The sequence below is a fragment of the Tricharina praecox genome, assembly GCF_024521635.1.
Source record: "Tricharina praecox strain CBS 144465 chromosome Unknown BZA05scaffold_19, whole genome shotgun sequence".
Taxonomy (NCBI): Eukaryota; Fungi; Ascomycota; class Pezizomycetes; order Pezizales; family Pyronemataceae; genus Tricharina; species Tricharina praecox.
Window position 1 is genome coordinate 704,439 of NW_026250421.1, and position 22,786 is coordinate 727,224.

Sequence of the window (22,786 nt, forward strand, 5' to 3'; positions counted from 1 at the left end):
TAACGATGTATGTACCTATAATAGTAGGTCACGCTTCCCTCTCTTTTCCGCTCTGCGGCGCGCATCTCGCCCCAACTAACGACTCACGCAGAGTCAGTACTTGAGTAGTTTGTACTCTACTCTGCTCTAGTCTCATGCCCGTATCCGCGTGAACAAGTTGCGAGGGCTGCTGTTGCTCCATGGGAGATGGCTCGTCGATGTCGATGGAGCTGGGCTTACCGTCTTTGGCGATAACTAACGCGGCGATTCGCTTGCCTTGCCTTGCCTCCGGACCCTACATACATCATGCGAGGTTGGCCACAATTCGGTTCGCCAACTACGTCAGATGGCCGACGATGATCGGAAGCTCTCTTCTCCTCTCCCTCCTTCTCCTCCTGCTCTCGGCCGCCTCCTCCTCGGCAGTCCTTATGTTTGGGTCTGTACGGTGGACGATGTTTGGATCTGTACGGTGGACGATGTACCTCCTCTCGGCAGTCCGTATGTTGGGGAATGTACATACGGCGGACGATGTATCCAACGCCTTATCGCCCGCTCGGACGTCTGTGAGCATCCCAGAGCAGATACCGGTACATACATAAATAAGTACCTAGACTCCTATGTATGTACATAGAGCAGAGATAGAGTATGTATCATCCCCACATCCCCACCGCATGCACTCGCTCAGTTCACGTAGACCCGCACCTCCTCCTGCTCCTGCTCCTGCTCCTGCTCCTCCTCCTGCTCCTCCTCCTCTCCCCGTCCTTTCCTCCTGCCTGCACCCGCCTAGACGTAGCTCTTCCAGCCACTCCTACTCGCCCTCCCCCCCGCCCCATCGTATTCACCATTTTTTTCTTTCTCTTTCGCCGGGACGCCGCCGCAAGCTTGTGACAGCTGCAGGATCCGCTGCAGGTCGACTGCAGCCCGTGGCGATAAGAATTGTCTGAGTGGCTTACATACTAGTACATCATAGAGTACTCACAAGAATCGAGATATGCTACATAGAGTATTGATTACAACCCCTAACCCTTCGATAAGTGACCGCCCCGACCGACAGACCAGCCAGCCTGCCTGCTTGCCTCCGACGCTGCTGCAGAAGTTAGAACGAATGCTCTTTTCGCCCCACGCCCTCTGTCGGTCGGTCACGACTCGCGAGCTTGTGGGAGCGGAGTGGAGTGGACGGACGGACAGGACAGGACGGGCAGATATCCTACATAAGTAGGAGGTAGGATGAGGTATGTATGCGATCGCTAGATACTCTACCTATTCGAGTCGAGTCGAGCGGGGAAGGGAATGGAAGGGAAGGGGCAATCACATCACATCGCAGCAGACAGACAGAGAGACAGCAATCGCATCGTCCGAGAGGGCGTGGGGATCGCGTAGGTGAGGCGAGACGAGGCCATCGTCCATTCCATTCGTTCACTGTGGGGCGAGCGAACGGGCGAGCGAACGGGCGGGCGCGGCGCGGCGGGCGATGTCGATCACGAGCGAGCCTGTTCCTTCCATCGCCGTTTTCATCAGGGATCCCGGTCCTCCGCCTGCTCATCCGCTGGCTCCCTCCCTCTCGCTCGTTCTGAAACCTGACAACTCGATTTATGCAGGGAGAGAAAGAGAGTGCAATTGGCAGAACAGCACATCAGGGTGGATGGCCCATGGGGGCTTGAGTTTGTTTTTTGCTTTTGCTCTTTTTTGTTTTTGTTTTTGTTTTTGCTGGTCTACCGCCGATCGAGCGAGCCAGCCAGCATGGACATTGGACGGACGGGGTTGGGGCACCTGTGTAGATACATCATACCTATCATACCTCATAGCTGTGTAGATAAGTAGAGCGCATAGTCGTCGAGCGTGGGAGCAAAGAGAAAAGAGCAAAAGAGACGGAGCGAGGGTTGCAGGAAATATGTATGCGGACAGGACAGTGTGATTCACGCAGCCGCCCCGCCCCTTCCAATCCCTTCCCCTCCCATCCCCGGCCATCTTTTCACGCGCCGGGGGGCAGAGCGAGCATCATGAATCGCAACCAGCAGCAACGAAAGAAAGAACCGAGAACCCCCCTCCCTCCCTCCCTCACACCGCAAATCCTCCTCCAACAACTCTCGTCGCTGACGTGGTCGCGTCCAGGCCCCCCCCCTCCCTCCAATCCATCCCCCATCCGCGTGCGAACTGTGTGACTACAACTTTGCTACGTCCCTCTCCCTCTCCCTCTCCCTCTCCTTCTCCCTCTCTGAATAGGAATGTCCACACTGCCCATGCCAATTATTGCCCATGAGCCATTCGCGAACTCTCCCCACTCCTCCCATCCCTCCTGCTGCTGCACTCTAGCCCGCGACGGAAAAAGATACTCTGCACCCGTTGTTTTTTCTTCTTTATTTCTCTCTTCCCTGCAGCATATCCAATTGCAGAGCTGCAACAACAGCTGCAACAGCAGCAGGAGCAACAAAACAGGCAGGCAGGCAGGCATGGAGCAGGTAGGCGGAACGAACAGAACGGAACAAAACAGCCAACGAACGAGCGAACGGGGTGATGATATGTATGGTATGTCTGTATGAGGTATGAGGTATGAGGTATGAGGTATGAGGTATGAGGTATGAGGTATGTTGGTATGAGGTATGTTGGTATGTAGCGCGACGTGGATGCGAGCAGGTGCTCTACAGCGCACAGACAGGACTGGACAGGACTGGACTGCTGGACTGGACTGTAGAGTAATTGGAGAAGGACGAACAAATCACACAAATCACACTCTCCGGCCAACCACGTCGACTGGCAGACAGAAAGATAGACAGAACGACTGAGCGTATGTAGATCGCCCCCCAACACACCCCATTCCATCCTCCGTGTTTAAACGATGCTATGCCCGCGGCCCTATGTACTCTAGCTGGACTTGGACCATAGTCTGCGATCCACATTCTTCTCCATCCGCCTTTGATAGCCGCCTGTCCGTAAAGGGTTGGATAGACGGTGCGCGAGAGATAGAGGGAGAAAGAGAGAGAGAGAGAGAGCGCGCGAGGACCGGAGAAGAAAAGACTCTTGAAGGGACCGTGTCGATCAGTCGGACGGACAGTCGGGCGGTGGGTCGGTCAGTGGTCGGTCTCAGCCAACGGTCGAGATCAAACGGAGACAGACACGGAGAGTGCGGGTCGTGGCTGTTGTTCTTATTCACGTCGGGCGGAAAAACGAAATCTGTGGAACTTCCTTTTGTTTTTGCCGTCTTATTTTTATTTTTTATTTCGTTCTATATCGACGGAGCCGGTAGGACGTGGCCTGGCCTTCCTGTTCGAATAATTACTCCGTTTTATTTCATTCTGCTATCACCACCATCATCACCGTCTCCGCCTCCGCCTCAGTCCGCCTCCACCTCCAGACTGAGCCCGGTATCTTTTCCTGTGCCTTGCGACTACCTACCTCATACACTAAGTCCATGCTGTGCTGCGAGCTGCGAGCTGCGTTGTTAGTTCTGGTAGCGTAGCTGCAGTGTGCGACGCCTCCCCCCCCCCCCCCCCCCCCCCCAAATCGAACAGAATCCTAGGAGTCCCACCCCGGCCGGAAGAGCTGTATGCCCGTTTTATACTGCTTGACTCCCCTCCCGACGCTCGTCCTCCATACCTACGACCGTTCCCTCATCACCGATAGCGTGCGAAACAACCTTCCTCCAAACACCAACACCACACACACGACGATGCTGGACGCCTTCTTCGCGGGCCGCCGAAGGCCTGCCTGCGCACCGCCGCCCCCCGTCACCTCCGCCCCCACTATGTCCCCCTACACGTCCGAAGAGCTGATCGGCATGTACACCTCGCGCTCCTCGCCCGTCGCCCCGCCCCCCGACGGCGTCTACGTCCCCAGCAATCGCTCGTCGTACTCGCCCGGCGAGGCCAGAAAGAGTCTACTGGCATACATGGACTCGGATAATTACTCGTACCACGAGCCGCCGGCGGCGGCAGCGGCAGTGACTGGTGGTGCCGACAGCAGGAGCAGGCCGGTGTCGGTCGTGGTGGCACGGGGTGGTGGAGCTGGGGCTGTGCTGGGGGCGGGCGCCGACGTGTTGTCGTCGGGGACCAACAATGCTACTGCCGGGACCAACGGACAGGACCATCTGGATGCGAGGACTCCAAGGTCGGCGGCCACGCAGCAGCAGCAGAACGCGGGCTTTCTGGCCTCGGTCTGGGCGTTAGGTAGATATTTATCCGTGGCCACCGCGTCGTCCACTCGGGAGGTTGTTAACGATGTCGTCACTATGGCCGCAGGATTCAAAAGGGAAAAACGGAGTTATGCAGCGTCCGTCGGGTCATCCGCCAACATGGATGATTTCGTCGGGAGCGAAGAGGGGGAATCGGTCACGGAGGAGGAGGAGGATTACGAAGAGGAGGAGGAGGATGAGGATTTGCCATACCGCCCCGATACCGTTGACAAGGGAAAGAGTAGGGAATACCACGCTGGATACCAGGCTGGCGGCCCGTCCAACCCCCCATTGGCGTCGCACGATCCGATCCCGTCCCCTCCTTCCACCGCAACCGAGACCGTCGTCGCCGAGCACAGAGGGGAGTCCGAGACCGAAACCGAGACCGTGGTATCCGCCGTGGTGTCGGATGTCGAGGCCATGCCAAGCTCCGACCAGCGTCCTCTCCTAGAGCGCCACCAGTCCAAGTCTCAATCCGAGCTTCGGCCCAACTCTGAGGTAGTGACCAACGCTCCAAGGAGATCCCCCAGTTTGATGGACCTAAAGGAAGCTGAGAAGGATGCCCGACAGGATGACATTAGGAACATGCTTCGCGAATCCGTGACCGCTGCCGAAGCCGTGGCCGCGGCCCCAGGACCCGTGATGGTGGCGGACCTGCCCGCCAAGGAGCTGGTCGAGGCCAAGGATTCAACCCCCGAGCCCACCCCCACCGCTACCAAGGCCGATAGCCCGCCGCTCGGCGTCGCCGTCGAAATCCCCACGAAAGAGGAGGATGCCACCCCGGAGACTCCGCCCAAGTCGCCTCTCCGAAACCGCAACAGCGTCTCGGGATCGCCGAGCAGCTCGCACCACGAGTTTGCGGCGCCCGAGGTCGCCAAGGCGGAGAGCGTGGAGGAGGTGAAGTCGTTCAAAGAGGAGGAAGGTAAGACTGAGGTGGCGGATAAGAACGAGGTGCCCCCGGTTGTTCCCGAGGCCTCCGGAGAGGAGACCAAGGAGAAGGCTATGCCAGACCTGAAGGGCTATTCCGAGGCACTGTCGAGCATGTTACTTAATCCCACAGCTCGCAGTACCGTCGTCGAGGACCCCGAGACCGCCACCGCCGAGATCGCCAAATCAACTCCCGAGATCCTCCCTACCGAGGTGCTAGCTAAGGCCGCCGAGGCTGCCACCCCCGAGATCACCAAGCCATCTCCCGAGATCCCTGCTTCGGTACCAGTCGAGGCCCCCGAAGCTGTCACCGCCGAGATCACCAAGCAATCTCCCAAGATCCCAGCTGAGGTGCCAGTCGAGGCCCTCGCCACTACTCTCATCGAGATCCCCGAGACTGCTGCTTCCGAAGGCCGTGAGTTCTCCGTCGCCGAATTCTCCGACACTATCGCCTCCACTCCTCTCGCCTCGATCGCCGAGGCAAAGGAGGAGAAGCGCGAGCCAGTCAAGGTTCAGGAATCGCTTCGGAAAATCTCCGTCGACAGCAAGGTTTCCGCCTTTACGGAGGCCGATGCCGCCGTCACTCCAACTCCGGAGACGAAGGCAGAGGAGAAGCCCGCTGAGAAGGCCGAGAAGGCCCCTTCGATCACCAGCCCCCCAGGCCTCGAACGTCGCAAGTCGAACGCGTTCCGACGGGACACCATACAGCGCTCCCTGAGCATGTTCCGAAAGAAGGACAAGAACAAGTCCAAAGATTCGAACGAGCTCCCAGCTGCGACCACAACCTCGGCCGTGGAACTGACTCCCCCCCCCACACCCCCGCACACCGACGATCAAACCGAGAAGGGGGAGACACCGGCACCGGCAGAACGGCCGAAACCCGCGTCGAGGATGTCCATGTTCGCGCTCACCAAGACGCTCAAAGAAAAAGCCGCCAAGGAAGCGGCTGCAGCTTCTGCAGCCACAGCCACAGCCGGCGACGGCGATTCCGCTATCGCCGCGCTCTCCAGCACCCTTGCAAGCGAAGCAGGCAAGTCCAAAAGTGCGGAAAGTCCAGCCGCCGCCTCGGAAAAGCCGGAACTCAAGAAGAGGGCGTCCTTCATCAGCATCGCCGAGTCCTTCCGCTCGCAACGCCCTGCTACTTCGGCCGGTATGCTCACGACTACGAAGGAGGGAGATGATGAGCCCAAGACTCCCCAGCGCCGCCCCACATTCCGTCCCTTCACCTCGTCGGGCGACAAGTCGAAATCGCGGACTAAGAGCTGGTTCGGCGGTGACAAGAAGCCAAAGGTCAACGACAAGGGCGAGCTCGTGGATCCCCGACCGAGCAAGGACGACGATGCGCCCATCACCCCGGACAATACCTCGTCGATCGCACCCTCGATCGCGCCGTCGACCAAGGAGCTGGCCAAAGAGCCGACCAAGGAGCCGGCCTCTCCCGTCCCCGAAACCCCAGCCAAGGAGGCCAAGCCCAAGTTCTTTAGGAGCCCGAGCATCAAGAGAGCGCCCACCTTTGGCCTCGCGAACCGCAGCCTGAGTTCCAGCGCCGTGTCGATGGGCACCACCGCCACCACTGGCACCACCGCCACGGACGCGACGGCAGCCACAGGCACGGATTCCCCCACCACCAAGAGCAAGGGTGCCGCGAGGATGAAGGGGCTGGTGAGAGCTAGCACGTTCATGGGCATGAGCAAGAGAAAGGACAAGGGCAAAGGCAAGGAAGTTGCGGCGGAGTAATCCGTCGCCGCCCAGCCGGCCGCCCAGCCAAGCCGCCAGCCCGCCAGCCCCCGTGCGCCACAGTTGAAGAGTTTAACGAGTCCCACGAATTTCTTTCTGTAACACTATTTTTTTTTGGGTGGCGGGGGAGGGACTAGGGGGCAGTCATCATCTGTTGAGGTGTTTTTCTTGACGTCTTTTTTTTATACTTTTTTCCACATTCGCGCTTTCCTTTACCAGATTGGATTACCATTTTTCGTCTTTTAGGATTTGCGGGAGTTTATTCCTTTTTTTCATCTATTTCTGTTTTCACAGCCTTCGATTTTTTGTGTGCATCCTGAGCGTCTGCGTTGTTTTTGGTGGGGGGTTTCGTTTTGCGTGTTTGCGTGCGTGCGTGTGTGTTGACTTGGGCATTCTTTTAGAGCGGAGGACTTGTGAATCTGACGGTTTCTTGCAATCGGGAAGGGGAGGGGAGGGGAGGGGATGATTGGTTGGTTGGTTGGATGGTTGGATGTATTGTCACGACGACATGGCTTGCACGTGCTGCATATCTACACGGGATGTTTTGAGTTTTGGATATTCTATTCTATGATACGAGGGAACGAGGGAACGATGAGGATGAATGAAATGGGTACATACAATACATACGAGAGACGAGATGAGAGACGGTCCTTGTTCGGGATGCTTTCCCAGCTTTTGGCTTGTTGCTTTTGACTTGTTGCTTGAAATAATCGGTACGGGTACTCTACCTAGACAGCTGTACATAAGTGGAGTGCAGTGGAGTGTAGTGAGTCACTGGAGTGGAATGGAATGGGACGAAAGCCGTTAATGATGATTATTGATCAGCACTGCAGCGCAGCACTGCTGGATTAAGTGAGATCTTCATGCACTTGGCATTTGACATATGACAGAGTGAGTGAAGAATCGCGATTTGCCAGCTGGTGCGTTGTCCCGTCCAGTGGCCAGTCCTGCATCTACCTTACGCGTCCGCCTCATTTGGGAATCTACCGTAGACATGTGAGCGTCGCCGGGCAGATAGACGGTTTCGCCACCATCTACAGAATTAAAAATCTCTTCGGTTACACACGGGGGCGCCACAGTCACAGTCACACCGTGCCTGGGTACTCTATGCAGATCGGAACCCATCACCCTCTTGAGCTCTCTCGCCTGCGCCTGCTTCCTCGGCCCCGGTACCGCAAGCTCGACTCGACTCGACTCGGGCGCGGATACGATGTACTTGGATCTTCCCTTCTCTGCCCGTGTCGCATGTAGAGTAGGTATGTAGGGAGATATACCCGCCAACCGGGCGTTCGGTGCTGGGTGCGAGGTATGATCCTGGTGGATTCTCCGCGAATGAAACGAACCCCAGGCGGTTGCAGTCTCATGCTCGTGCTCGTTTGCGCGTGAGCGAGCAGTACCGACGACGCCTCAGCCGTGGTGTTAGCGACCCGCCGCCGCCGCCGCGTAACACCCGCCGCCGCCGCCGCGCAACTCCGCCCGACGAAGCGCGGGTGTACTATACACCACTGGATATGAACCCATGGGGTAGTACTACTGGCGACCTTCGGCCCCAATCGCACATCACGTTTTACTACTGCACCCAACGTCGCCGACCGACGGACACGGTGGACGTTGGGGCGATACTTTGTGTTGTGGACACCCACGCGTAAGGCGGATCACGTGATGACTAGTACCGAGTGATATCTCATACTCCACCCTCTCGCCAAAAACAAACACAAAAACAAAAACCATCGCCACCCCCGGTGGGTGGCTTGGAAACCCCAAGAGCTGAATCTTCCACCCGGGTTTGGACTGAGTGCCTTTACCTCAACTCCCCTTGCCGATTGCGTGGCCTGGCTAGACTACTAGATCACGAGGGGGTTTTTTCCGTGCTGGAAATGTGAATTCGATGTTTTTTAAGTGGTGGGTGCCACCCCCGTGACGGACAAGCTTAGCCATGACGCTGTCTGCGTTAGACGAGTGAACAACATGTCGTGTGCTCGCTGTCATTCGCCGTCCGTCGATTTCTGATAGCTCCTGTCATATGTAACTACTCTACCCTACTCTACTCTTCTAAGTTCCTGATAAGATTGTAGATCGGGAATATAGTATCGCGTAAAGGCGTCTATCGCCAGCGGGGTTATCTAGCCCGGATCATGGAAAGCACTCGGACACGATCGAACTGAGTACCGGTATCGCAATAGTTCGTTTCCACTCCAACCGGTCTCCGCAGTGGGACCATTATTTCAAGAGAGGTATTTGATGGAACATGGAGTATTTAGGGACCACGATACTTCATAGCCGCCGCCGTGGCTGACGACTATGAACCATGGAGATGGGGAGCAGCCGTGGATCGAGAGTGCAGACTGACTGTAGTCGACTAAGAAGCCGATGTCATCCTCTCGCACAGCGGCCAGACCAACAACATTTGACCAATGGCGCATGCATCTCACTCATGCATGGCCGGAGGAAAGACCTTTGCTCTGAAAGGAAGAAGACCTCCACGCATAACGTGGGGGGGGGGGGGGGGGTAAATAAACCACGTTATACGCGTATAACTTGGGGCAGTAGTAGACCAAGTTATACCTTCTTTAGTTTTTTTGTTTGCTCATCCGAAACCGTCTGTAGCCCGGTTTCAGAGAGGCCATCCCCCGGGAGCAAGTCGGCTCTCACCTAACTTGGACTCCCGGAGGAAGGGGGAATGAACTTTGCCGGTAGCAGAAGAGAAAACCCCGATCTTTTCAGCTTAGCCTCGAGGGTTGGATCCGTCTATTGTTGCGGCAACCGTCTGCTTTGTAGACCGGTTGCACGGATCCCTCAGTTCCTCGCTGCTGCGGCTGAGCTGGATAGCTTTGTAAGGTTATCCTGGAAGTGAAAAGTGGGGGAGAGGGAATGACGTACCTTGAGGTTGATCTCGAGATCAGGTCGAAGGAAGAAAGGGGGGGAGGAAGGGATGAAGGAATCAAGGCGAATGGTTGACGAAGAAAGGAAGGAAGGCGAATGAAGGAAGGAAGGCGAATGGTCGACGAAGAATGGAAGCTGTGATGGTTGTAAAGAGAAGGAGAGAAGGAGGAGCAGAAATGGAGGGTTTTATAGGTGATTTAGGAGCTGCCAGGTTCGAAGCTAGTTTTCGCCGCCGCCAGACAGCTAGTCCCCACCAAAATTTGCTCATTCGGTGAAGCGAGCGAGAAAATGTGTCGCCAATCGTCGGAGACGGGGTCGAAGTCCCGCTAGACTGTTAAACCCCACTGAAACTTGCGCATCCGATGTAACGAACGAGAAAAAGTGAGGAGCCACTCGTTGGAGACGGGATCGAAGCCACCTCGCACGCCGAACTAGTAGTCACTGTCACAGACTGGTGTCCAACCGCCGATCCGGCGCGATCAGCATGGGTCTAGGACGCTGCATTTCCGTGCGCGGAGGAGATAGTAGTTACCGCAGAGGATCAAAGACTGTGAGGATCAGCTGGTGGGATGCACAGCTATGCGGGACATCCACGCCGGTACCGCTGGTCATGAAGGGCGAGTGATCGGGTGCGTAACTACCGCCTACAGGGCCATCGGTGTTGTGTGCTACCTACTGAGATTTATCCGTGTAACCACGGCGGCGGGTTTGCGGGAACACCAGATCATGGATACAGGGGAGGAAGACGGGGTTTAAGGACTTTCGTAAACGGGGTTGTTCTTCAGCCCTGCTGTGATGAACCACCCATCAGTATTGGCTACTATGTAGATACATATAGTATGTCGTGCGACCACATCCTCCCACTGCCGAAAAAAATCCCAGGACCAAGATGATCATGCGGGGCACCACGTCGATTACATGGAGTAAGGAAACCGAAACCCGCCAGCCACCACATTCCCGTCCCGCCCCATCACCTCTGCTCAAACCCCCAAACCGTCGCATCCTCATCCGCACGATCAACGAGCACCTCGCGCTCATTCCCATCCTTAATGAACCTGACCAACATGACCTGGCTGCCCGCGCGGCGTCTGGTCCCCCCACCGCCGCACAACACAACCCGCCGCAGCGCGGGAAGTACAAACGCCACCTCTGCCGCCGCGATCTCGAGCAGTGTCAACACTGCCATCCAGTACACCTTGGTCGAGTCTAGCCGGCCGGAACCGTACGTCCCGCGCTCCTCGAGCACGGTGAAGCGCACCACTGCTGAGGTCACCGAGAGAAGCGCGATCAGAAAGATGAATGCTACGGCTCGCTTCTCGGGTGAGGTGAGGCGGAGGGAGTGCAGGATGTGCAGTGGGAGGGCGATTACTGGGGCTGTTAACTACGGTAGTGGGGAATGGTGATAGGGAAAGGGAAAGAGGTAGGCGACTTACACAAGAGGTCGGTCGTGAGGGTGAGCACCAGGATTATACTCTGTGTGCGCAGCGAGATCATGGGGGAACATATCTTCATTGTGCGGAGAAGGTTCGGAATGTCCCTTTCGCATCGTATCCGTCAGTTAGGACCTATATGCCTCCAGTGCGGACAATGGTATCATACCAAGTCGTTGACAACGGCCGACACTCCAACGACGCCGCCAGTATCACCGCCACAAAGCTCAGCGGTACGAACACGGCCGCAACGTACAGCCCGTGCTTCCGGATGTTGACCGTGCGCGCGTATAGATCCGCGTACATGAACGTGAAGGCGAGCTTGAACACCCACAGAGAGATAAGGGTGACGAACATGTACACCAGGTAGATCTTTGCCATGCCACGGTGCGTTAGTAGTTAATTAGCTCTCAACCCCCCACCGCCCCTTCGTCACCATAGGATAGTCGAGAGCACCTTAAGACCAAACCTCTTGATGGACTCAAAGATCAACTGGGGCTCCGTGTCTAGATCCTTTCTGAGCGCAAGTAGAACTCTCGCACCGTGAAACCAGTACCACCCCATCGCCGTTGCCGTCGCCCAGCCGACGCCGAAGCATGCTTCGCTGCAGAGAGCCAAGAAGCTGCGTTTCTGCGCGCGGAGGAGATAGAGTCGTAGAGGCCCGAACGTGGTGACGATGAGCTGGATACCCAGCAATGTGTAGAGGTAGACAGTGGCAGCATGGACGCCGACGGGCATAGTCGAGTGATCAAGTGTGTTTGTTTATCTGAGGGCAATCTGTTTACCGAGATTTGCGTATGCATTCGCAGCGGGGGTTTTAAGTGCAGCTACGAATCTGAGGGCTCGCTGGAGAAGCTTTCCACAGCCCTGCGGTGATGATGCGCCCTTCACGATAAGTCTGCAGTAGGACCCGAGAGTCGGAGACATGTTGTGCAACCACCGAACCCACCACCCACAGCTGCCTCCGTAACTAAGTGGTTACGAGAGGATTTCTGCCCGAGGCGACCAACTACCCATTCGCAGCGGCGAGTATCTGTTTCCGACCAGTGATCATCTATTCGCGAGTTGCACGACGCACGCACCAACCACATGCATCGTCGTCGTCGACTGTGCGTGCACCTGGGGGCACCGGGTTGCGTTGCGTCTTGCTGAAACGCTGCTCGGATGCGAGAACTGCGGCTGAAGAGCGGTGAAGGCTTTCAGGTTCCAACGGCCACGTCCCGAACAACCATCACAACTGCTGCACTACTAGTTACCGCGTAGTTATGGCCAGAATATCGGTCCCGTGCATGTGTGTGTGTGAGTTTATCACCTGCGATCCTCCGTCCCAACGTAGTGGGTGGGCGAAGGTCTGCGTGCCAATGAATGCATATTCTTCTGTCTCCAGCATATCTCGGTACTACCTACAGCTGCACAGCCTCGAACGAGTTTTTTGTTTCATCATTCTATATTCAACTATGTTCCACCATGAAAGTTTCAAGTGTGGCATGCTCCGTTTGCTAGCCCTGCATATCGGACATCGGAATGCCCTACCACCGGTAGGCGACTCTCAGTCCTTCCGGCATCCGTACTTCTTAGGAGATCCAAAGCCGACGCCACCCCGAGCTGTCTGCTATTTGTGTTTAAAAGTATGCCAGAATCTATGCATAGAATCTTTGAGCTTGGGCCGCTAGCCGGCGTCTTCGGCTGACCGTGCTGCCTCCTCCGGTCATGCGGATGATGGAGCTTCCTCGGAGTTGACACGGAGCTAAATGGGAGCTCGGGGTGTGCGGCTGGGTCTATATATTCACGAATGCATTGCGGATGTGTGGCACCAAGGAAAAAAGAGCAGATACTCTATAACTCCGGCGCTGACCAACTGGTCACCCGGCCCCCCGGCCTCCCGCAGTCGAGCGTGCGGGTCGCATCCCCGTCACTGCTCAAACCCCAGACCGCCGTATCTTCCTCCGCACGATCGACCAGCACCTCCCGCTCATTCACATCCTTGATGAACCTTACCATCACAACCTCCCCGTCCCTCCACCTCCTCCTCCTTACCCCCGCCACCGGGGCGCAACACCACCCCACCTCAGCACGGGAAGGCCAAAGGCCACCTCTGCCACCCCGATCTCAAGTAGGGTCAGTACTGCCGTCTAGTACATCTTCTTGGAGAATTATGGAGTCTAGCCTCCCGGTGCCGTACGTCCCACGGGCCGCGGATCGCGAGTACGGTGAAACGCCCGATTGCAGAGGTGACGGAGAGGAGGACGATGAGGAAGGTGAATGTCACGGCTCGCTTCTCAGCCGAGGTGAGGCGGAAGGAACGGGGGATGCGGTGTGGGAGGGCGAATACTGGGGATGTTAACTACGGTAGTAGGGGATGGAGATGGGGAAACGGAAAGAGGTAGGCGACTTACGCAGGAGATCAGTCGTGACGGTGAGCACCAGGATTATAATATGCGTCCGCAGCCAGATCATGGGGAACACATCTTCATGGTGCGGAGAAGGTTCGGAATGTCCCTTTTGTATCCGTCAGTTGAGATCTACTATATTCCCGCTGTCTAGACATTCCAAGTCGTTGAAAACGGCCGACACCCCAGAGACCCCGCCAATATAACTCTCACATTCATTCACCCATTACAAGTGGCTGCAATGTCCCATTCACTCTCACTTTCACTCACCCAGCACGGGTGTCTGTAACGTCCCATTCACTCTGACTTTCACTCACCAATGGTCTGCAATGTCCCATTCACTCTACGGTTCATTCACCCAGCACGAGTGCCTCCAATATCCCATTTACTCTCACTTTCACTCACCTACAGCACCACCACGGCAGTGATGTACAGACTGTGCGTCCATATGCGATGTTTGTCCAGGGTAACGCGTACAGTATTTACCAAGCTTACGGACGCTCCATCCACGGCAGCAGATTTCGAGAGAATATAAACTTTCGGATGCGGTGAGATTAATCAGCTCTGCGGTGACGAGAACATCGATCACTGTGAGTCTGTGAGTGTGTGAGTCTACAAGCGCCGGCCCTGTCGTGCGACCACCGAACCGGCCACTGCCTCACCAGGCTCCAGCTGACCCGGGGATGAGGAGTAGCACAAGAAACATAGGTACATAGCGTACTGTGCGTATGTACTTACGACTGGAGCAAGTGGACGGCAAGACGCTGGTATCATCGGTCGAAATGGACCGGGCCTCAGGCGCGAGCCGATGTTTCGAGTCATCACCTGCTGTCCCGAGAGGGGGGAGCGAACAATCGAGGTTCAAACTTCCCTGGTCGTCACCCGTAAACATGATGCTGCTGCCTTAGGCATACCAGTATCCACCGCAAAGCTCAAGGCCGTCAATCGTATTGCCATGGGAGCGCTGCGATCGGTCCACCAATGAGCATGTTCGTCCCAGACCTACTTATGTACGTACATAGCACTCCAGCAACGACTGTCAAACTGTGTTGGCTGGTTGGCTGAGAGCACACGATCTCATGCGTCCCCGGCATCTACATATCGACACCACGTACTAGGCAGCCGCACAGCCGAAACCCACCGAATAAGCTGCCGGACGATTGCACAAACGAGCGAGAATCTATGCAACGCAACTTCTTAGGGCCCGTTTGAATACGCTCACTTTTCAGTTCCAGTTTTAGAGCCAAATTCTGTTCCCCGCCGGGACACCGAATACTGTTCATTTTCAGTTTCCGGAAAACCTTGAGGTGAACAGAGTGTTTGGCAGTTCTCAGTACACTCAGCCAAGAGTCTGAATAATAGGCTTCACCTGAACTTTAATAGTAGATACTTTGTAATCCCGCTTTTTTCTCTTCCCCGTAAGGCGAGTCCATGAGTGAAATTAAAATGCGGTACTGAGTGGCGGTGAAGAAACTAACCTCCAGAGGTCAGTTCCCGTTTCATCGCCGGAGCCGCACAGTTTCAGTGGATGAAAGCGTTTGATTTGGGCTCATAACCTATTGGCATATATGGTTGAAAGGGGCAGAGATGACTGATTCTATACCGCAGCGATACCAGCAGCGAGGTCTCTCTTTATATACAGACAAGTTCAGACTCCTTAGTCCGAAGGTTACTCGCCCCTGACAGCACTTGGTCTCGACCCTCCACCGCGGAACCTGATTCATGCCAAAAGCTCCGGGCATCCAAAGTTTGACAGCTGTCGACCGTGTCAATGTGGAATCACTGCGACGGGTGATTCACTGATTCGTGCGGTCACAGCCTTGTGACTGCATGCAACCTACTCTCGTTGTCTGCGACTACTACCGTACTGACCATAAAGCGTCTCAAATCATCGTGTTTCCAAGGAATAGGTACGCATGAAATAAATTTTGATCCTTCGGCTTCTTCAATATCTGTCTTCGGGACAGAAGTGAATGGTGTTCCCCCTCAAGAACGAAAACCATTCGGTCTGGTGCTTCTTATAGAACAGTGGGCTTGATTAGAAATGCGGCTCGATCGCAGGCGATAAACCACGGATTGTTGGCACAGTGGGCATGGGTAAACAATCCGCCCGCGACCGCACAATATCGGGTGCAATATCATGATCCAGATTGCTGACCGGTGTTCCTAGGTATTTCGTTTCGTTTCCCCGCGACCAAGTTCGGCTCGGCCATGTACGGTATGTAGCACACGCAGAACCGATCTATTGAGCATTTCCCCGTCGTACCTGCAGGGATCCGGTGTCTTGCTTCGGACAGAACAGACCAGGGACTTCTAGGCATCCAGACAACCAGGGAGCTCTTCCGAGTTCCTCGCCATGTAGCCAATGAAATATTGGCCCGTGTCTCAGATCACCACCGCACATGATCCGACCACGTGTCCTCCCGGCAAGATATATTTGTTTGCACATCGGTTTTCTCGTGAGTCGTATTGCGGTGGCTGGCTGGCTGGGTGACTCGTTCGTTGTGTATTGTACACGTACGCTATTGAGCTCAGCTAACCAACGGTGTTGCTCCATCCGCATCGCGGAGTTCGATTGGCGGCCTATAGGTAGACGCTGGGCCGCGATGGCGGTTGCTGCTGCAATGTTGATGTTGGCGGCCTCGTTAGCCGCATCAGCGCCTGAGCGGCGCATGGGCGCCTGAGTGCATGGGCCGGGGCGGCTAAAAACGGGGGCGGGGGCGGGACAACAGAGCTATCTTCGACAACGGCGCGTTGGAAGCTAGCACCGCTGCACCGTCCGTCTCCGCCGGCGGTAGTTAGTATCATCAGCGCTTCCAAGCTATTCCAAGCTTGCCCTACCAATGGCCGCCGGGGCGCGCTGTCTTAGCCGAGTGCGGATGATGACCGGAGTCCGGATCGACGATGACTCACTCACTCACTCACCCACTCACTCACTCACTCACTCACCCACTCACCCACTCATCGCTCGTGCGCGAGCAAGCACGCTTGGTGCAAAAGTGCTGTTCCGCGTGTAAAACGATGGATTGTATCTCGCTGCGTGACGCTGGGCTATGCACCTGCTACCAAAGTGCACTCTGCCCAGGGCCAAAGTGCCGCCACCAGCGGCCAGTGGACGATGGACGATGGATCATGGACGCTTCCAGCCCTACGTCTCCCTACGGCCAATGGCCGCGACTGGGTAGTTGTTTTCGCGTGTGACATTCTTCCGCACTACGTGCAATACTCTATGATAGATATGCAATCGCTTCCGGCGATGTCCTCGGGCTCGGATGATGCCATGGGTACCGTAATTACCACTTACCTACCTACGTAAGCGCCTCAGCCCCAGCGCCCGTGTGCGACTGTGCGACCACAAAAAGCACCTACTGTAGGTAGTACTGTGCAACTCCCCCGCTGACTGGCCGCAGCCAAAATACGCCCCTCCCCCACTAAGGACACGGGTGCTAGATTAATCAATCCATCTGCCGTCTCGCAGGTGTAGGCAGCAACTTGGCCCATCTGGTAGGGCGGTGCGGTGCGGTGCGGTGCGAATCACTAGGTGGTAAGCAGACAAACGAACGAACGAATTGCTCGCTCGCTCGTTCGGGGAGGGGAGGGGAGTGGAGCGGATGGCGGACGCAGGCACGTTGCGTTGCAGGGTGCGGAGGTCATTAGTGTAGCTACCGTACAGTAAGAAGCGAGTCGAATCGTACGTGTTTCCGGGTAACTTGGTAACTAATCATGATCCTTCGCTGGGACTCACAATATTCTCACCTCATTCACACGAAAGGAGGCGATGCAAAATCTGACATTTGATTGATGGCCTTGTGGGAAAGGCGCTCGCTCGGGTCTGCGGCGGCCTTCGAGAAGCTTATGTTACGAGAAAGAAAGGAAAAAAAAACGAAGAAGAAAAAAAAGGAAACATCCTGGCGAGCTGAGTCCGGGTCGGGTGATTCTACAGGGCTGACATGGATGCCTGCGTGAGACGAATGTCTTGGTGGTGTTTGCTTTTGGAGTATGACGGGCGGCCTCCGACAGAGGCGAGGATGAGGGAGGGAGGGGAGGACGAGGGACGGCAGGAGGAGGAGTAAGGGCGCCAGATGAGATTGAGGGGGGACGGAGGCGGATGGTATAAGGTCATTGCCATTTGCACGGTGGTCCTGGGTTCCTGCATTGTCCTCGTTTCTACATACCCTAATATATCTGCATCTGCTCTCCACGGTTAATCGTCACTACCCATTTTACAAGTGCCCCTCCCTCAAGACCTCAAGACCTCAAGACACATTCTCTAAACCCGAGCACTTGTGCAAAGAATCCCCACCGAAGCCGTCGCCATGGCTCCCACTCCTTCCAGAATCCCCTCATCCGCCCTCCACTCAGAGCCTTCAACGTACACCTATGGAGGCATCCCACTGAAACCTTCAGATTACTCCGCCGAGGCCTCTGTGCCGCCCTCCTCCTCCTCGCAAAGTTTCCCCCGCATCTCCCTTCCAGTCCCCATGCTACGGCACGAATACGACGTCGTGGTGGTAGGCAGCGGTTACGGCGGCGGAGTAGCGGCCTCGCGAATGGCGCGCGCGGGCAAATCCGTATGTGTCCTCGAATTCGGCAAGGAGCGATGGCCGGGCGAGTACCCTGTCTCGACGGTCGAGGCGGTCAAGCAACTACACGTTTCCGGCAATGCCGGGAGCACGGGTGGCGCGGTCAAAAACCTCGAGATGGGAGAGCCGAACGGAATGTTCCATCTCATCCAAGGCGAAGGCCAGAATGCATTTGTCGCCAACGGACTCGGCGGCACGAGTCTGATCAATGCAAACATCTTCCTCGAGACCGACGACCGCACGATGACGCTGGACAAGAGCTTTCCCGAGGAGCTGAGAACACCAGGCGCGCTGTCAGAGTACTATGATAGGGCGAGGAGCATGCTGCAGCCTACACCCTATCCTGAAGACCACCCCGAACTCATGAAGTTGAACTTGCTAAAGAAGCAGGCGGACTTGATGGAACTGGAGGAAAAGTTCTATCGGCCCCCACAGACGACCTTCTTTAAGGATGGACTGAACAGTACTGGCGTCGAGGTGAGTGGATTCGTCACCATCCGTTCATGTGGAAAAGCACTCGCCGAGTGACAGAAGATGGCTGACCGCGCGCCCGCACAGATGAAAGCCTCGACGCTGTCAGGCCAAGACTGCACCGGCGTCAACGACGGTAGCAAGAGCAGCGTGCTGATGAACTATCTCCCCGATGCCTGGAACTGGGGAGCCGAAATCTTCTGCGAATGCGAAGTCCGCTTCATCAAGAAAGACCCGTCCGGGAAAAGCTACATCGTTTTCTTCGCATGGCACGGCAACAACGGGAACCGGTCCGAATTTGAAGATCTGTTCCACCGGGAGCTGATGTGGGTTCGCGCCAAGGAACTGTGCTTCCTCGCTGCAGGCACCCTGGGAACCACAGAGATCCTTCTCCGCAGCAAGTCCCACGGCATGAAGATGAGCCCAACCGTCGGCCACAATATGAGCGGGAACGGGGATATACTGGCCTTCGGCTACAACACCGACGAGACCGCCAATGCGATCGGCCGGCAAAGTCCGCCCAAAGATGACCTTCTCCGGCCCGTTGGCCCGACCATCACCGGGGTCATAGATATGCGAGACGAGGAGGACGTTCTGGACGGATTCGTGCTCGAAGAGGGGGCCGTGCCACAGGCGCTTGGAGGTGTCCTGCAGCTCCTGATGGACGCTACCCCAGGAAAGGAATATCCCGTAAAGCGCACCAGCCAGCAGCGCATCCGCAAGTTTCTGGCGCGTGCATCGAACTTTGCATTCGGACCATGGCACCCAGGCACTTCGCTCAACCGAACCCAGGTCTACCTGATCATGAGCCACGACTCGAATTCAGCGACCCTGACCCTCGAGAAGGATAAAACATACCTCCGCTTCGAAGGCGTCGGCCGAAGCCAGCATGTCAAGCAGCTCAACAACTTCATGGCCAAGGCAACCCATGCCATCGGCGGCGCCTTGGTCAACTCGCCGTTCTTCACGTGGGGACAGGAGCAGATCACGGTTCACCCGATCGGCGGCGCCAACTTGAGCTTCAGCGGAACGGGCGAGGACGGTGTCACGAACCACATCGGCGAGGTGTTTACCGGAAACGGGACCGAGGTACACGACGGTCTCTTCTGCGTCGACGGATCGGTGGTTCCCTGCGCCCTCGGAGTAAACCCATTCGCCACCATCACCGCTCTGGCCGAGAGGTCACTTGACCTCCTGACGAAGCAGCGCGGGCTGACAATCGATCTGGAGACGAAGAATGGAAAGCTCGATCTGATAAATGGGAAGCCTAGAGTGAGCTGGCCGTTGATGGAGGATATGCAATTGGCCTACAAATCGATCCAGGATGCGGCCGGGAAGAGCGGCGTCAGGTTCGCGGAGGTCATGGACGGTCATGTGTATCTGGGCGACGATATCGACAGCTTTGAAATCGCGGAGGGAGTAGCGCAGGGCAATGACAGCACAGCGAGATTCCTCTTGAGCGTGGACACCTACAGCACTGAAAACCGTAAGTTTGCCGACTATTTGCAAAAGAGGAACACACTAATCGGATACAATAAATAGTCGTCAATCGTGCGGACCATGCCTCTATGATAACCGGTACCTTCACCTGCAGCTCTCTCAGCAAGGACCCATTCTTGGTTCTCCGAGGCGGAGTCCAGTTCTTCTCGCCGGACGAACGGGATCCCGACACCAGAAACTTGGCGTACAAGTTCGATCTTCTCGGGACCGATGGGCAAAAACTGCACTTCGATGGATACAAGGTCATCGACTCGGCGATGGCCTTTTCCGTCTCCAACACATGGAAGGCGACAACCACCCTCTATGTCACCATCACTCGGCCCGATAAGTCCAGGGTTGCCCGAGGGATCCTTCACATCAAGGGGAGCAACTTCGTTCGGGAGATGAAGGGATTCGGCCCGAGTGGCGCACCAGGGATGCTGAAACGGCTCACCAGCATGAATCGCTTCCTGCTCAACTTCACCCTTCAAACGAGCAAGTCCTTCTTCTTTTCCTTCCAGAGCCTGAGCAACGGCGAGGTAGCCATCAAGAGCAACTCCAAGGTCCAGCCGTCAAAGGTGGTGACGTTGACCGCGGAAGACGGCGTGCAGACAACTATGCATTGCTGGAGCCCTCGGCTATCCAACTCCAACCTGCCGCCTCTCTTGTTTGTTCCCGGAGCATCCGTGGACCACCAAATCTTTGCCCTTCCGACCGTCGATACAAACGCCGTAGAGTTCTTCCTCGAGAAGGGGTTCAACGTGTACATCGTGACGCACAGGATTGGGAGGACCGAGATTGCGAAGAAGGGGTACACGATATACGACGCCCGATTGGATGTCAAAGCAGCGATGAAGTATGTGCGGGACGATTCGCGGCAGCCGCAGATGTACTGTGTGGCTCATTGCGCTGGATCGGTCGCCCTCTCGATGGGGTTGCTCGATAGCACGATTCCGGCGAACTGGATCAAGGGGTTAACAGCATCGCAAGGTAAGAGAAAACATGTCCACGACAGTCGGCAGTGCGTCTCGAAGACACTAGGTAGCTGGCCGGGTCTATTCAGTCATGCCGGTGTTCCGTGCAAACGGCTCTCACTGTCCATCTGTCCAGATCGCGCTGGCCGGTGACCCCATGTCCTCGATAGACCTTGACCCGCCGATGTAAGCGCATGGAGTTCGAGATCCGCAGGGTGGTCTGAAAGCCTCCATTGACTATTTTTCGATGCCATGGTTTTCAGATGCACGGCCGTCTCGCGCTTTTTCCGAGCGGTTCGCGACAGTTGTCGTCCGTTACGGGATATGATCTGCCGGGCGGTGATCGTCCTTCATGCGTTACGTTGACAGGCGGCCAAGCAAGAGACTATCGTGACGTAGTTAGCGGCCGGGGGAGGGGGGGATGGTTTGGAGTCTTGAGAAACTAACAGACAGCTAACTATCGTGGCTTAGTATTCTTCAATCCGCTTTTCGCCAATGTCAACATGCTCAAAGCCAGTTCGCCCGTACCGCTATCGAATGTGTACGAAAAGTTCGCAGGAGACTGGTTCGACTGCGTATCATCTCCGAACGATGGCGTCTTCCAACGGTTGACCGACCAACTTCTGAGGCTCTACCCCGTGGGAAGCCGGGAAGAGATGTGTAGCTCGAGGACATGTCACCGCAGTGAGCTCGTGTTCGGAAGGTTCGTTCGTCTCCTACTCGACTTCCTATTCGACTCCCCCCCACCGCTCTCTCCTGTTGCTTCACCATTAGAAAAACGAGCGATATATCTAACCTGAGGATAGGCTTTGGACCCACAAGCGGTTGAATAAGGCCACGCACGATAGCCTGCACACCCTTCTGGGTGGAATCTCGATGAATTGCCTGGAGAAGTTGATGCATGCAGGCACTAGCGGTGCAGTCTTTGATAACGAGGGGATTTCACTCATCAGCGAATCGAATCTTGGCCGGCTGGAGGGTATTCCAATACTGTTCATCCACGGAGGGAAGAACGCAGTGTTCTCACCCGAGAGCACCACACGGTCGTTTGAGACGCTCCAGGACCTCTTCTCGAAGCGAGACTATGAGCGTGTAGTGTTGTAAGCGAGCCATGCTTCTCCCCTTCCACACTAAAAAATTGGAACGGAAACTCACGATAGTTTCCTTGCGTACGTACAGCCCGGAATACGGCCATCTCGATTGTTGGATGGGTGAAGATGCCAACGAAGATGTATATGTCCGAGTCCACGAGCACATTGAGGACCTGATGGAGGCATCAAATGCACGAAACCCCCTTTCCGAGACGGCTGCACGGATTTCAGGTCCGGTGTAGGGGAATACGTGGCGCCTGTGGTGCTATGGAATGGAATGGGTCGCAGGCCCGCAAGGTGGATGCAGAACCGCTACAACCGACCGTCTTTGTTGTCGCTGAGCCGACGTCTAGTGAGTGGGAGGGGGGGATGAGGAGGGGATGGTAATGTTGTGGTTGGACTCTGAAAACTGCCGGCTGATGCCGCCGCATCAGCTGGTGCCCCCCGCTCGTATTAATTTTTTTCTTCTGCTTGAGCTTGTGTGGAAATGGGCTGGCTGTAATATGTGGAGGGGATAGCGAGCGAATTACCATAGTGTCCGCTCCTCCTTCTGCTCTAGTAATGAATTCTTTTTCTCAACCGTCAACCATCAAACCTCAACCCATCGTTCGTAATGTTGCTCGCGGTCCGCAATGAACATGAAGATAAGTCCTTCTCTGAAGTGTCCAAAGGGT

At 56.0% G+C, this 22,786-nt stretch overlaps 6 protein-coding genes across 6 annotated transcripts; 5 read left to right on the top strand and 1 right to left on the bottom strand.

Annotated features, from left to right (window-relative positions):
• BZA05DRAFT_403991 (uncharacterized protein) lies at positions 1–768 on the top strand. Its single transcript, XM_051484256.1, has 2 exons — positions 1–622; positions 674–768. The coding sequence occupies exon 1, from the start codon at positions 180–182 to the stop codon at positions 576–578; it is 399 nt and encodes a 132-aa protein (XP_051337847.1). The 5' UTR covers positions 1–179; the 3' UTR covers positions 579–622; positions 674–768.
• Positions 769–2,676: 1,908 nt separating this feature from the next.
• Positions 2,677–3,473, top strand: BZA05DRAFT_96817 (uncharacterized protein). The gene has a single exon (XM_051488847.1). The coding sequence runs from the start codon at positions 2,835–2,837 to the stop codon at positions 3,420–3,422; it is 588 nt and encodes a 195-aa protein (XP_051337848.1). The 5' UTR covers positions 2,677–2,834; the 3' UTR covers positions 3,423–3,473.
• A 4-nt stretch (positions 3,474–3,477) lies between these two features.
• Positions 3,478–7,060, top strand: BZA05DRAFT_96907 (uncharacterized protein). Its single transcript, XM_051488848.1, has 2 exons — positions 3,478–3,894; positions 4,003–7,060. The coding sequence occupies exons 1-2, from the start codon at positions 3,524–3,526 to the stop codon at positions 6,809–6,811; spliced, it is 3,180 nt and encodes a 1,059-aa protein (XP_051337849.1). The 5' UTR covers positions 3,478–3,523; the 3' UTR covers positions 6,812–7,060.
• A 3,416-nt stretch (positions 7,061–10,476) lies between these two features.
• On the bottom strand, positions 10,477–11,921 carry BZA05DRAFT_404003 (uncharacterized protein). Its single transcript, XM_051484257.1, has 4 exons — positions 11,581–11,921; positions 11,294–11,496; positions 11,128–11,231; positions 10,477–11,062 (listed from the first exon to the last, which is right to left on the bottom strand). Exons 1-4 carry the CDS (start codon positions 11,860–11,862, stop codon positions 10,665–10,667), a joined length of 987 nt encoding a protein of 328 aa, XP_051337850.1. The 5' UTR covers positions 11,863–11,921; the 3' UTR covers positions 10,477–10,664.
• A 1,019-nt stretch (positions 11,922–12,940) lies between these two features.
• On the top strand, positions 12,941–13,624 carry BZA05DRAFT_404006 (uncharacterized protein). The gene has a single exon (XM_051484258.1). It carries the CDS (start codon positions 13,112–13,114, stop codon positions 13,466–13,468), a length of 357 nt encoding a protein of 118 aa, XP_051337851.1. The 5' UTR covers positions 12,941–13,111; the 3' UTR covers positions 13,469–13,624.
• Positions 13,625–17,830: 4,206 nt separating this feature from the next.
• Positions 17,831–22,547, top strand: BZA05DRAFT_437620 (uncharacterized protein; the record flags this gene model as incomplete). Its single annotated transcript, XM_051486457.1, has 8 exons — positions 17,831–18,574; positions 18,656–20,054; positions 20,111–21,037; positions 21,111–21,207; positions 21,285–21,331; positions 21,493–21,724; positions 21,828–22,121; positions 22,201–22,547. 8 exons carry the CDS (start codon positions 17,831–17,833, stop codon positions 22,352–22,354), a joined length of 3,894 nt encoding a protein of 1,297 aa, XP_051337852.1. The 3' UTR covers positions 22,355–22,547.
• Between the last annotated feature and the right edge of the window lie 239 nt (positions 22,548–22,786).

Coding starts and splice junctions, on each gene's coding strand:
- BZA05DRAFT_403991 (XM_051484256.1), top strand. CDS start 180: ATGGGAGATGGCTCGTCGATGTCGATGGAGCTGGGCTTACCGTCTTTG.
- BZA05DRAFT_96817 (XM_051488847.1), top strand. CDS start 2,835: ATGTACTCTAGCTGGACTTGGACCATAGTCTGCGATCCACATTCTTCT.
- BZA05DRAFT_404003 (XM_051484257.1), bottom strand. CDS start 11,862: ATGCCCGTCGGCGTCCATGCTGCCACTGTCTACCTCTACACATTGCTG. Junction 11,497..11,580: donor TCAAGAGGTTTGGTCTTAAG/GTGCTCTCGACT, acceptor GGCATGGCAAAG/ATCTACCTGGTGTACATGTT. Junction 11,063..11,127: donor CCTCACGACCGACCTCTTGT/GTAAGTCGCCTA, acceptor TAACAGCCCCAG/TAATCGCCCTCCCACTGCAC.
- BZA05DRAFT_96907 (XM_051488848.1), top strand. CDS start 3,524: ATGCCCGTTTTATACTGCTTGACTCCCCTCCCGACGCTCGTCCTCCAT. Junction 3,895..4,002: donor GATAATTACTCGTACCACGA/GCCGCCGGCGGC, acceptor GCTGGGGGCGGG/CGCCGACGTGTTGTCGTCGG.
- BZA05DRAFT_404006 (XM_051484258.1), top strand. CDS start 13,112: ATGAACCTTACCATCACAACCTCCCCGTCCCTCCACCTCCTCCTCCTT.